At 38.8% G+C, this 14838-nt stretch overlaps 1 protein-coding gene across 1 annotated transcript in view; it reads left to right on the top strand.

Annotated features, from left to right (window-relative positions):
* The window catches only part of DNAH12 (dynein axonemal heavy chain 12), a 260066-nt gene that overhangs the window by 228913 nt on the left and 16315 nt on the right, over window positions 1–14838 (top strand). The window contains 4 exon segments of the mRNA XM_055135991.1: window positions 2533–2683; window positions 3338–3591; window positions 8136–8276; window positions 14067–14204. Of these exon segments, the coding sequence (XP_054991966.1) occupies window positions 2533–2683; window positions 3338–3591; window positions 8136–8276; window positions 14067–14204 (684 nt within the window).

Below are 14838 nucleotides of genomic sequence, written 5' to 3'. Positions count from 1 at the left end.
CAGTTACAGATTTATACATTTTTGTGCTCATATTTCCCCCATACAAAGTTTGAGAACCCATCCTTTCACCAATGCCCATTCTCCACCACCGGTACACCCAACGTCCCTCCTACCCTCCCCAATCCCATCTCCCCCCACCCCACCCTGCCACTGTGGCAGGGCATTTCCTTTTGTTCTCTCTCTCTCATTAGGTGTTGTGGTTCTCGATAGAGGTGTTGAGTGGCCACTGTGTTCAGTCTCTAGACCACATTCAGCCTGCATCACCCTTCCCCCTCATGGCCTCCGACCGCATTATACTTGGTGATCCCTTCTCTGAGTTGCCCTCTCCCCAGAATGTGAGGCCAGCTTCCAAGCCATGGAGTCAACCTCCTGGTACTTATTTCTACTATTCTTCTATTCTTGGGTGTTAGTCACCTACTCTGTTATTCTATATTCCACAGATGAGTGCAATCTTTCTATGTCTGTCTTTCTCTTTCTGACTCATTTCACTTAGCATGGTACTTTCCATGCCGATCCACTTATACGCAAATTTCATGACCTGCTTTTTTCTAACAGCTGCATAATATTCCATTGTATAGATGTACCAAAGTTTCTTTAACCAGTCATCTGTTCTAGGGCACTCGGGTTTTTTCCATATTCTGGCTATTGTAAACAGTGCTGCAATGAACATATAAGTGCAAATGTCATTTCGACTATACTTTTTAGCTTCTCTGGGATATATTCCCAGAAGTGGTATTGCTGGATCAAATGGGAGCTCAATATCTAATTTTTTGAGAATCGTCCATATTGTTTTCCAGAAGGGCTGAACCAGTCGGCATTTTCACCAGCAGTGTAGAAGGGTCCCTTTCTCCCCACATCCTCTCCAACAGGTTGCTTTTGTTCTTTTGGATGTGTGCTAGTCTCTGTGGTGTGAGGTGGTATCTCATGGTTGTTTTGATCTGCATCTCCCTGATGATTAGTGATGTAGAGCACTTTTTCATGTGCCTTTTGGCCATTCGTATCTCTTCCTTGGTAAAGTTTCACAAAGAAAATTTCTATGGTCCATAAACTTTAAAAGCAATTATTACTTAGACCTATATAGAAACACTTGCCAACTTGTTCAGTTACATAATTAAAGTTTGGATTGTTCCTTTCCAAAAATGCTGAAGGTAAGGGCAGATCTAAAATAGCTTTTACTCAATGGATAATTTCATTTCACTACAAAAATGTTACTTTGGGGAGGGGAGATTTAATGAGTGACCAAGTGATCATCAATGGCTCTCGAATGGGCTACTTAGAACTTATTCCTAGACTTGCATGAACTCTAGTAGCTTCATAGATCCCCAGGTCATTCTTTGCCTGGGCTTATGTGTGCACACCATAGGATTTAGCAGAGATTCAGGATACTCTTATGAAGATTTCTGAGCTCTTTTGCTGGATAGTTCTCTAGTTTTAACTCTGAAACTTTTGGCATCCTCATTCTTCTTGAACTCTTCCTGCCTTCTCAATTCATCAACATCTGTGTTGCTCCTTTTTCAAGCACTTCCAATGCTTCACATCCTGGAATATAAAAATGACTTTCTTTCTCAGAAGTTAAGGGAATTATAGACCTCATTTCATTCATTCATTCTGAGGAATCATTATCCTTCAACTGCTGTAGTCTTAAAAGTCCAATGTCTAGGAAACATCGCTTTATTCATTATTTTTTTGACCATTAACCTTTTATGTTCATGGTAAGTTGAAAAATGAGTAGCTTGAGGGTTAGAGGTCAACTCAGTTCTTGTAAAGTCATCAAGAAATTAAAATTTCTTCTTTCATGCTTAAAGAAGTCCATTAGAGCAGTGGCTTTCAACATTTTTATACATGAGGACCAGTTATGTGTTGAGTAATTGTCCATGTGCCAGCAGTCTATAACCTTGTGATAGGCCAGCTTCTTATTTACTTCCTTCCATCTTTTCCTCCCATACTTCTTTCCTTTCCAATCTGCACTGGCTCATGGACTTCCAGCCACACTCCACTGCTGTAGAGTGTGTTCCTTGCCAGCAAGATAGAAGCTTACTCATGAAAACCATTTCTTGAGGTAAATAGTTTCTTCATAGGAACATGATCTGAAGGCTAAGTAGATAGTTTCTACTTTTATGCTTTGGCCATAAGTTCATCACATCATCACATCTATCTGAAAATAAAGCTAGAAAAATTTGGAGTTTTATCACTAAAATGAAACAAAGTGAAAAAACCTTGTTTTATCAAAGTTTTGGAAGGGAACAGTTTGTAGTCTCTGCCCTAATGAATGATGTGGAGCATCTTTTTATAAGTTTAAGGTCCATTTATATTTTATTTCTTATAAACTCATCATCTCTTTGCCCATTTTTAGTTTTGTCCTAATAATTTATAGATATTTTACATGTCTTAGGGGAATTAGCATTTTGTGAAATGTTAGGTACCATTCTTGTCTAGAGTCTCATATTTCACTTTTGTTGGTTTAATCAATAATCAAAGTTGTTCTATGAAATAATAAATACTCTAAGGACCATATATTGCTATCTTCAACAGATAACACCAGCTATAACAAATTATGTAACAGACAAATTAGGAAAAAAGTTTGTAGAGCCTCCACCATTTGATCTGGCAAAGAGTTACTTGGATTCAAATTGCACCATTCCCTTAATATTTGTGCTGTCTCCAGGAGCAGATCCCATGGCCAGTAAGTGCATATACCATAAGCTGTTTTTTTTTATTAAATTTATTTATTTTTAATTAGAGAATCACCGTGAGGGTACAGTTACAGATTTATACACTTTTGTGCTCATACTTCCCTCATACCAAGTTTGGGAACCCATCCCTCCACCAGTGCCCATTCTCCACCACCCGTAAACCCAGTGTCCCTCCCACCCTCCCCAATCCCATCTCCCCCCCACCCCACCCTGCCACTGTGGCAAGGCATTCCCTTCTGTTTTCTCTCTCTAATTAGCTGTTGTGGTTTGCAATAAAGGTGTTGAGTATACCATAAGCTTTTAAGAAATTAGTTATAAATACATGATCTTGCTCAATGTCTCTTTCTTATAAGATTGTAAATCTAGTGCATATAATGAATAACTAGAATTTTTCCATAACTAAATGACTATATACTGAAACATAAGGTGTATTTTATAATCATATACTTAGTAATGAAACTCTTTATTTTTGTTTGTTTTATAGCCACACCCATCAGTGCTCAGGGCTTACTCCTGGCTCTGTGCTCAGGGGTCATTCTTGGTGGTGCTCAGGGCACCCTATGGGGATCAAACCTGGTCTGGTCCCATGTAAGGCCACTGTACTATCACTTTGGCCCCTAAAACTCTTTTGTGTGACATTTTAGGCCTGTTGAAATTTGCAAATGATAAAGAGATGTCTGGAAGTAATTTCCAAGCTATTTCACTGGGACAAGGACAAGGACCCATTGCAACAAAATTGATTAAAGCAGCAACACAAGATGGAACATGGGTTTGTCTACAGAATTGTCACCTTGCTGTTTCCTGGATGCCTATGCTGGAAAAAATATGTGAAGATTTTAATGCTGAAGACTGTAACCCATCTTTTAGACTCTGGCTCACAAGTTACCCATCTCCAAAAGTATGTTTGTCTCCTTTGGAATTTAGTATATTTACTTAGTTTTCAGTTACATTATATGTGAGAGGCTTAACTAAGGATTACATGGCTATCCAAAGAATTTTTTTTATTAAATAATTTATTTATTTTTAATTAGAGAATCAATGAGGGTACAGTTACAGATTTATACACTTTTGTGCTTATACTTCCCTCATACAAAGTTCGGGAACTCATTCCTTCACCAGTGCCCATTCTCCACCACCCGTAAACCCAGCGTCCCTCCCACCCTCCCCAATCCCATCTCCCCCCCACCCCACCCTGCCACTGTGGCAGGGCATTCCCTTCTATTCTCTCTCTCTAATTAGCTGTTGTGGTTTGCAATAAAGGTGTTGAGTGGCCGCTGTGCTCAGTCTCTAGCCCTCATTCAGCCCGCAACTCCCTTCCCCCACATGGCCTTCGACTACAATGTAGTTGGTGATCGCTTCTCTGAGTTGCCCTTTCCCCGGAACGTGAGGCCAGCCTCGAAGCCATGGGGTCAACCTCCTGGTACTTATTTCTACAGTTCTTGGGTATTAGTCTCCCACTCTGATATTCTATATACCATAGATGAGTGCAGTCTTTCTATGTCTGTCTCTCTCTTTCTGACTCATTTCACTCAGCATGAAACTTTTCATGCCCATCCACTTAACTACAAAATTCTTGACTTCCTTTTTTCTAACAGCTGCATAGTATTCCATTGTATAGATGTACCAAAGTTTCCTCAACCAGTCATCCGTTTTGGGGCATTCGGGTTTTTTCCAGATTCTGGCTATTGTAAACAGTGCTGCAATGAAAATAGATGTGCAGATGTTGTTTCGATTGTACTTTTTTGCCTCTCTGGATATATTCCCAGCAGTGGTATTGCTGGGTCAAATGGGAATTCAATATCTAATTTTTTGAGAATCGTCCAAATTGTTTTCCAGAAGGGCTGAACCAGTCGGCATTTCCACCAGCAGTGTAGAAGGGTCCCTTTCTCCCCACATCCTCTCCAACAGCGGTTGCTTTTGTTCTTTTGGATGTGTGCTAATCTCTGTGGTGTGAGGTGGTATCTCATGGTTGTTTTGATCTGCATCTCTCTGATGATTAGTGATGCAGAGCACTTTTTCATGTGCCTTTTGGCCATTCGTATTTCTTCCTTGGTAAAGTTTCTGTTCATTTCTTCGCCCCATTTTTTGATGGGGTTGGATGTTTTCTTCTTGTAGAGTTCAACCAGTGCTTTATATACCATTGATATCAACCCCTTATCTGATGGGTATTGTGTAAATATCCTTTCCCATTCTGTGGATAGTCTTTGTATTCTGGTCACTGTATCTCTTGCGGTGCAGAAGCTTTTTAGTTTAATGTAGTCCCATTTGTTGATCTCTGTTTTTACTAGATTGCTTAGTTCCGTGTCACCTTTGAAGATACGTTTATCTTCAATATCGTGGAGGGTTTTGCCGACCTTGTCTTCAATGTACCTTATGGTTTGTGGTCTAATGTTGAGGTCTTTAATCCATTTTGATCTGACTTTTGTGCATGGTGTCAGGTCAAGGTCTAAACCCATTTTTTTGCATGTGGTTGTCCAGTTGTGCCAGCACCATTTGTTAAAGAGGCTTTCTTTGCTCCACTTCACATCTCTTGCTCCCTTATCAAAGATGAGATGATCATACATTTGGGGTTGTGTGTAGGGATATTCCACCCTGTTCCATTGGTCTACGGCTCTGCCTTTGTTCCAGTACCATGCTGTTTTAATTGTTACTGCTTTGTAGTAAAGTTTGAGGTTGGGGAGGGTGATGCCTCCCATCATCTTTTTCCCAAGAATTGTTTTAGCTATCCTTGGACGTTTGTTATTCCATATGAAATTTAGGATTGCTTGATCCATTTCTTTGAAGAATGTCATGGGTATACTTATAGGGATCGCATTGAATCTGTATAATGCTTTAGGGAGTATTGCCATTTTGACAACATTGATTCTCCCTATCCACGAGCAGGGTATATGTTTCCATTTCCTCATGTCCTCTTTGATTTCATGGAGTAGCGTTTTGTAGTTTTCTTTGTAAAGGTCTTTTACTTCCTTGGTTAAGCTGATTCCGAGGTACTTGATTTTCTGGGGCACGATTGTGAATGGGATTGCTTTTTTCATGTCCCTTTCCTCTGCCTCATTGTTTGCATATATGAAGGCCATGGATTTTTGGGTATTGATTTTGTAGCCTACAACTTTACTATATAAGTCTATTGTTTCTAAGAGTTTCTTAGTAGAGGTTTTAGGCTTCTCTAGATATAGTATCATGTCGTCTGCAAATAGTGAGAGTTTGATTTCTTCCTTTCCTATCTGGATGCCCTTAATCTCTTTTTCTTGTCTAATAGCTATCGCAAGTACTTCCAGTACTATATTGAAGAGGAGTGGTGAGAGTGGGCGTCCTTGTCTTGTGCCCGATCTCAGAGGAAAGGCCCTTAGTTTTTCCCCGTTGAGGATAATGCTTGCCGTTGGCTTGTGATAGATGGCTTCGACTATCTTAAGGAAAGTTCCTCCAAACCCCATTTTGGCGAGGGTTTTCATCATGAAAGGATGTTGGATCTTGTCAAATGCTTTCTCTGCATCTATTGATATGATCGTATGGTTTTTGTCTTTACTTTTGTTGATATGCTGGATTATGTTGATTGATTTCCGAGTGTTAAACCACCCTTGCATCCCTGGGATGAATCCCACTTGGTCGTGATGTATGATCTTTTTGATGAGTTGTTGGATCCTATTTGCTAGTATTTTATCCAAAGAATTTTTAAAATATTTCTGAAGTACATCTTCATATCTTTTTAAAAAACATTTTGCCTTGTATTGATTTACCTTTGTTTTATTATATTAGGGAATTTCACCTCTAAATGTGTATAGGGCTTACTGCATTCACAACTAAAATTCAATGCCACCCCATCACCAAGAAAAACCTTCTATATATTCCTTCTATTCCATCTCCTTTCCTTGTGGTAACCACTAGAATTTTCAATGAGACTTAGTTTAAATGAGTCTAGCAGAACTAACTGCTTTGTTGTTATTGTTATTATTGTTGCAAGTTTTTTTGATTATTTATAGTACACATGTGAATAAAATCTCCTGTTAACTGTCTTTTTTAGTTAATTGTTTGCTTTTGTTAGAATAACATCATCTCAATTTCCAGACATTTTTGTCCCCAAAGTCTAGAGTTTGTCTTTCTTTAATGGCAGAGTAGAATTCTCTTGAGTACATATGATAACTTTCTTCAGTTTTGGGTTTGTTTGCTTATTTCATTTTGTTTTGGGAACATTTCCAGCAGTTCTCAGGGCTATATTTCTGGCTCTCTGCTCAGGGATCACTCCTAGCAGTCTCTTAGTTTGGCTACGTGCAAGGTAAGCATCATACCTGCTGTACTCTCTATATATACCATAATTTCTTTATCTAGTCATCTGTAGATAGGCATTTATGTTGATTCCATGTTTTGGTTTTTGTAAATAACATTACTATGGATTTGAAGGTACAAATATATTTTTAATGAATGTATTTATATCCTTCAGGTATATATCTAGGAGTGATATTATTGGAGTATTCAGTAATTCTGTTTAGTTGCATTTACTACCCCAACAGTATATAAGTGATCCTTTTCCTCCACATCCTCAACAGCATTTCTTATTTCCAATGTTTTTGATATCAGCCATTCTCCTCAGAGTGAGATGGGAGCCTATTGTAATTGTGGTTCTTTATTATCATATATTTAATAAAGAAATGGTACTTATAATTCACATATACATGCAGAAAATTATGCGAATCATCTTCATTAGAGAATTCCTTTATATATTTTTAAAATCTACCAATGTATACATTTTTACATCTATACAATGGAATACTATGCAGCTGTTAGAAAGGATGAAGTCATGAACTTTGCATATAAGTGGATCAACATGGAAAGTATCATGCTAAGTGAAATGAGCCAGAAAGAGAGGGACAGACATAGAAAGATTGCACTCATCTGTGGAATATAGAACAACAGAGTAGGAGACTAATACCCAAGAATAGTAGTATATAATACCAGGAGGTTGGCTCCATAGCTTGGAAACTGGCCTCACATGCTGGGGGAAAGTCATCCCAGATAGAGAGGGGAACACCAAGTAATATGTGATTGGAGATTCTGTGCGGGAAGGGAGATGCATGTTGAACATAGACTAGAGACTTAACAGAATGACCACTCAATACCCCTATTTGGAACCACAACTCCCAAAAGGAAAGAGAGATATCAAATTGGAATGCCCCGCTACAAAGGCGGGGTGGGGTGGGGGGATGGAACTGGGGTGGGTGGGAGGGATGCTGGGTTCATTGGTGGTGGAGAATGAACACTGGTGGAGGGATGGGCTCTTAAACATTGCATGAGGGAAAAACAAGCACGAAAATGTGTGAATCTGTAACTGTACCCTCACTGAGACTCACTAATTAAAAAATAAATAAAATTTTTTAAAATCTACCAATGTATGCATTTTTAAAACTCATGCTGGTTATTTTTAATAATGCTTTCCATTTGTCTTAGTTCCCAGTAACAGTTCTACAGAATGGAGTAAAAATGACTAATGAGCCTCCTACAGGCCTTCGGCTAAATCTCCTTCAATCATATCTCAGTGATCCAATTTCTGATCCTCAATTTTTCTCAGGATGTCCAGGAAAGGAACTGGTAATATTCATCCTCTAAAACTTTTCAAATATATTTTTATAGTGATAAAATATGGAAATATATTTTGTTTAATAAGGTTAAACTCTAGTCATTTCTTAAAACATAAGTTATACCTTTCTGGTTCATTCTTTTATTTCCATGGTTGCTGTTAATATTATTAATTAATAATATTTATTAATGGGTAAATGAATGAATCTTAGTTTATAAGCCAAAGTACAATAGTATGTTTAAGGTCCAAGAGTATCAACCTTATTTTCACATAATTTATTAATCCTTCCAGCAAATATGTGTGTCACTCTTAAACATACCAAATGTTAAATAATAAGAATAAGATACACTCCCCCCAAAATTGTTTTGCCTTCATAAACCTTAAATTCAAGTAACAATTTTTGCTATATTAATGTTTTTCCATTTCTCAATGAAAAACAGTACTATATATATATATTGTGGGACTTTAGGATTCCCAATAAATAACACATCTTTTTCCTGCCAACATTTCTACAAATAAAAAAACAGGGAAAAGTATAAAATATAGAAACCAAATAATAACCTTAACATGTTGACACTGATGTGTACATGTTGACACTGATGTGTACAAGTGGCTCACACTTGGATATCACATCAGACAGACAGCAGCAACAGAAGTGGTTATTGTGCCAACATTTCATATTCAACTTTAGTATGGCACCTTCCAACAAAGTGGAACCCTGTTAATGAAGGACCAGTGGATGAGAAACACAAACTGTAACACCAGCATCAGCATGTTAATTACTGTTATAGACTAAGTTAGAAAATGTGGTTTATATCTCTAAACATGCAATTTACATTCTAGTCAAGGGAAACCTCAGCAAAGAAAGTTCAACCATAATCCCCAGAGCTTGATAAAGTTGGCAGTGCCCCACTCCTGGAAATTCTGATTCATTACGTCTGAATTGGAATTCAAGAACTGGTATAAATAAACACTGAACAAAAATATACGAATATTAAAATTAACTAGGTTGGAACCACTGACATGATTATATTAGGGACTATTGAAGAACAAAGGAAGGAAGAAAGAAAAGAAACAAGCATTTATTTTTAAAACAGCAGGGTCCCAGTAGTTAAAATTGACAAGATTTACTACAATCCCTGAATATTAGTGTAAATCAGCATACTCTTGGTTTTGTTGTTATTTTAACAGAGGATCCACCTAGAAGTGCTAAGGATAAGGGCATCAGGGTCAGAAACAGCAGTTGATGGCGGGGGCAGGAGACCTCATGCAATGCAGGAATTAAATTCAGAGCTTTCACCTCTGCCAGCTTGAATTTTTAAAAATTCCCCCCTGGGGCTGGAGTGATAGCACAGTGGGTAGGGCGTTTGCCTTGCACGCAGCCGACCAGGGTTCGAATCCCAATGGTCCCCGGAGCACCACCAGGAGTAATTCCTGAGTGCAGAGCCAGGAGTAACCCCTGTGCATCGCCGGGTGTGACCCAAAAAAGCAAAAAAAAAAAAAATTTCCCCCTTCCCCCTCTTGTCGTTGTTGCTCTTAATATTGTGATAACTGGTCCATGTGTCTATATGTTTTTCTTATACACACACACACACAAACCACACACCAGGCTGTGTTGCTCGTATATTTAATTGTGGTGCTTGCTTTTGTGTGTGTGTTTGGGGGGGGGGTTCAGGTATGAGGCTGCAGTCTACTTCAGGTGGTGGTGCTCACTGATGTTTGTACTCCATTAGCTGTGCTACTTGCACACATGCTCACTGGGAGTCACTTGTTCAGGTACACAAGAAGTAATGATTGCAATGCTTGTCAGGGGTCACTGCTCATTATTGCTCACTAGGATAGTTGCACTTCCTGTCCATGGCTCATGCACATGCTTTTTAGTTGCGGTACTCGCCAGGGATCTCACCCCTTTGTAATGCTTACATACACCTGCCTGTGATGCAACCAGAAATCATTTGCAATGTCACGGATCACTGATAGCAGAATTGTCTGATTCAAATAGAAGTTTGCAGGCAGTGCTTGAGAGACATTAGAGATCTTGACTTGTGAGACAGGTACATGGAAGCCATTTCTCTATTCCTCTAGGATCACATCCTCGGCGCTTTTTTGTTTGTTTGTTTGGGCCATGCCCAGCAGTGTTCAGGAGCTACTCTTTGCTCAGTGCTCATGGGTTGTTTATCCTATGGGTTTCTTTCTCCATGTTGTGCTTGGGGGTCATGAGGTGCTAGGGATTTAATCCTGCCCTCTTGAATGCATTGTATACACTCTTATCGAGCTATCTCTTCGGCCTCTCACAAGTTCGTTTTCAAAAAGGCTTTAGTAAATCAAGCAATTTATGAAGACTATTTGACTCAGAAGCTTTAGAGGTAGAATTTGTTAGATTTGCTTATTTTCACTTGTGTGTGACCAGTTAACTCTATTTGCTCAAGTCAAAAAATGTTTCATGAAAAAAAAGCGACATTTGAAGCAGTCACAAGAAGTATATCTAAGGACACGGAATTATAACAAGGCTGTGGAAAACAAATGGCAGCTTGTTTTGGTAAAACTGGTAAGAAATAAGAATAAAAAATATTGGGACAAGACTTTGAAAATCTTCATATGACTTGTTAGGAATTAGCATGAGTCAATATAATTCAACACTGAATCCTAGAAGATGAACTAAAGGCAAACCTATTGATGGTAACTCAGTGATATCATCCTTAGGTTGAAAAGGCAACTTCCTGCTGCCCTCCTTGGGTTAGTCACAAAATGTACTATGGAAAAAATTTAGAAGCCAGCTGTGGGGGTTGGGGTCGGGAGGGAGAGGGAAGCCATCTTAAAAAAAAATCCTGCCTTCAGAAAAAACATTATTTAAGAAAACATGTTTGGGGCTGAAGCGATAGTACAGCAGGTAGAGCATTTGCCTTGCATGCAGCCGACCCAGGTTTGATCCCTGGCATCCCATATGGTCCCATGAGCACCACCAGGAGTAATTCCTTAGTACAGAGCAGGAGTAAGCCCTGAGCATCACTGGGTATGATTCAAAATAAAAAAAAAAAACATCATGTTTTAGATAGTGGGGCTAAGATGACCAAAAAGGAACATTTCTGTGATGCAACACAAAAACTAAAAACAAACACACACCAGCCAAACAGAGCACAGCATCACATGCGGATTCTCACTGAGAGAATTCACTGAAAACAAACAAACAAACAAACAAACAAACATCACTTTAGGAATGCTCAAATTGTAGAAGGCGTAACTACGAGGATTCCCAGAACACCTGCTAGGGAAGGGGAGAAGCAGAGTCTGAGAGAGAAAAAGGACCCCAAGTTGGATGTCTGATCCAAAACACCAACTATTTCTCAAGAGGGGGCCAAGTGCAAAAGACTTACAAGACATCAGCTTACACCAGGGCTTACTAGACTGAAAACAGACTTGGGCCTCAGCAGCACAGCATCGGGCTGCAGTCCCGAGTCCAGGCTCCAGCAGGAAGTGGCCCTTATCAATGTGAACCACACCCAGTAGGATTACAGTCCTAGTTCCATCCCAGCAGGTGAAAGTCTAGTCACCTAAAGGGACTCATCCCCATTCCACTCCCCACTGGACAGGTTTCTGCTAAACGATTGTTTCACAGTATTCTGTATTGGATATTGCAAGCAGTTGCGTCCCAGGACTTTTTTTTTTCCCTTTTTGGGTCACACCCAGCGATGCACAGGGGTTACTCCTGGTTCTGCACCCAGGAATTACTCCTGGCATGGGATGCTGGGAATTGAACCCCAGTCTGCCCCATGCAAGGCAAACGTCCACCCGCTGTGCTATCGCTCCAGCCCCCAGGACTTCTTAAGGCCAACACAAGGTGTTACAGTCATATCTGGCCTGGGCTGGGACTACCCATGGTGGAGGTGAGCAATGCCCAGCAGTTCTTTGAGGGTTTCAACTCACTCTGACAACATCGCATTTCAAATATGGATCTTTCTGCTTTTACTCCCTAACTTTTTTCTCATATCACAGACACCTTCCTTGCCTATAAGTATGGTCCCCAAAGGTCAAGGAATTATTACCTCTTTTGCAAAACTCATGAGTGTGAAAAATAAATGGAAAAATTTATTATTATTCTCATAATAATGAGAGTTCTTACTCTCATTACCATATTTAGCCTTGTTAAATGTTTCACCACCACATTCATCCAGTATATATATAAGTTGTGCTTTCATTTATATACATCTTAAAAGTATAGTCATTGAGGGCTGGAGCAATAGCACAGCGGGTAGGGCATTTGCTTGCACGTGGCCAACCCAGGTTCGATTCCCAGCATCCCATATGGCCCCCTGAGCACCGCCAGGAGTAATTCCTGAGTGAAGAGCCAGGAGTAACCCCTGTGCATTGCCAGGTGTGACCCAAAAAGCAAAAAAAAAAAAAGTATAGTCATTGAGTAAAACCAGCATGTAGTTAAATTTTAACCTTTTGGAAATAATTTCAACTGTTACATCACAAAAAGTGCTGAGTGGATTTTTACTACATGTAGGGTCATCTTAAAATACATGCTGGGTATTTTACCTTGGGGAACCATCTAAGAGACGTGTGACCATCCTCTAAAATACCAATATAAGCTTAAAAAGAGTCCAATATGAGATACATGTTGCACACATGAAAGTTCCATGGAAAAAGTAAACAATATAAACAAAAAAGTGAAAAAATAAAAAGAGTAAACATTTTTCAAACAATGGTTTTAAAAATTATCTCAAGGGGCCCTACATATGATAGCTCACTGGCCAAAGTGCTAGCCTTATAAGTACAAGACTATGGGTTTGATCCCTGGCAGCAGACCACATAGCAGCTGTAATCCAAGTAGCACAGTTTAGGATTCCAGTTTAGAATTCTCAGCATTATTACAAACCATGTGACCTCTGATGTCTCACAACCAAATGTGTGGAGTGCCACAGTTAAAAGATTGCAACTAAATGCATGTAATTGTAATAATTATAACAAAAACAACAAATGTGAAGGGAAAAGTTAAGTAAAAGCAATTTAGAAATAGAACATAAGGGCCAAAGAGATATTACAGGAGTTAAGACACTTGTTCTTACACGCAACCCATCCTGCTTGACCTCTAGCAACACACATGGTCCCCCCAGCACTGCCAGGAGTGATCTTTGAGCATTCTCAGGTGTTGTCTCAAAACAAAATAAACAGAGCCAGGGTGATAGTACAGCAAGGATGCTTGCCTTGCATGAGGTTAAGCTGGGTTTGATCCCCAACACTCCATATGACTCCCCAAGCCCCAGCAGGAATGATCCCTGAGTGCAGAGCCAAGAGAAAGCCCTGAACACAGAAGTATGGATATATCCCCCAAACAAACAAAACCCTAAAATAAAGCAAACAAATAGAAAATAAAATGGTTCCTCAGTTGAGAAGTCACACAGTCAGCAACTAGTATTTCTCTTTATTCATTTCATAATAATTCATTATTCTTGTGCACTTGTTGTCTCAAGTATGTACCAGGGAGTGTATAGGATAACATTTTAGCATTAATGTTATAATTATCTACAAATAATACAAAATTAGTATAAACAAACAATCTGGTAATGATAGAATTATTATATTTAATAACATTTAATAATAATTGCATTTATCTACCCTTGGACTCAATTATAATTAATACTTTTATAGTAAGTTTTATTTCAGATATCATATAACTTTAAATTAGAAATTTGTAAAGATTTGATTATAGAATCTCATGTAAAAATGTAATCAATTTCCTTATGTCCACTAATAAAGACTTAATCAGAAATTTTTCTTGTATGACTTTTATATCCAAGGCATGGGAGAAGTTGCTGTTTGGAGTTTGTTTTTTTCATGCTCTAGTACAAGAGAGAAAAAAATTTGGTCCTCTTGGTTGGAATATTCCATACGGATTTAATGAGTCAGACTTACGCATCAGTATTCGACAACTACAGGTAAAATTAGAAAGGGACTAACATTGATGAAGGATCATTGTGTATCAGACCCTAGTACCTTTGCTTCAATTTACCTAATCAATTCTCCCAACAACAAGTAACAGAAAACCTGTTTCAAACTGATTTAAACACACACACACACACACACACACAAACATACACACATATTTGAGGTAGGCATAGAAAATGGAAAAGCTCTGGAGTTGGTTTTGTAAAACAAAAATGTGATCTTCAAGGACTCTTGTCTTTTTGCAAAGCTCTCCTCATACTGACTTAATATAGGTCACTATTCTCTACTCAGTGGAAACTACAATTTAGCCTTAACATGAAAAATAAACTGTAAATAGGCTTTCATTTTTAGTAGAAAAGGAATTTGTTGAATGAATATTGTGTAGGTCACAGAGTCAGGCAGCCATTGCACTCAGGGTCATATCCAGAATCACACCATTAGTAGTAACTGGTTCCTCTACCCTGGTTGAGTATTAGACATTACAGCTCTCAGAGCTGCCACACAGACTCCCGTCAGCTTTAAAATGAAACACTAACAATCCCAGTTACCCAAAATACAATAGTTCTTTCAACATTACCTCTGTGCATATGGATGTTTGATATTTAATGCCATCTTAAATGAGGG

Source organism: Sorex araneus, chromosome 4 (assembly GCF_027595985.1).
Source record: "Sorex araneus isolate mSorAra2 chromosome 4, mSorAra2.pri, whole genome shotgun sequence".
NCBI classification, from domain to species: Eukaryota; Metazoa; Chordata; class Mammalia; order Eulipotyphla; family Soricidae; genus Sorex; species Sorex araneus.
The sequence above is the reverse complement of the archived record's forward strand: the minus strand, read 5'-3'. Positions and strand labels throughout refer to the sequence as shown.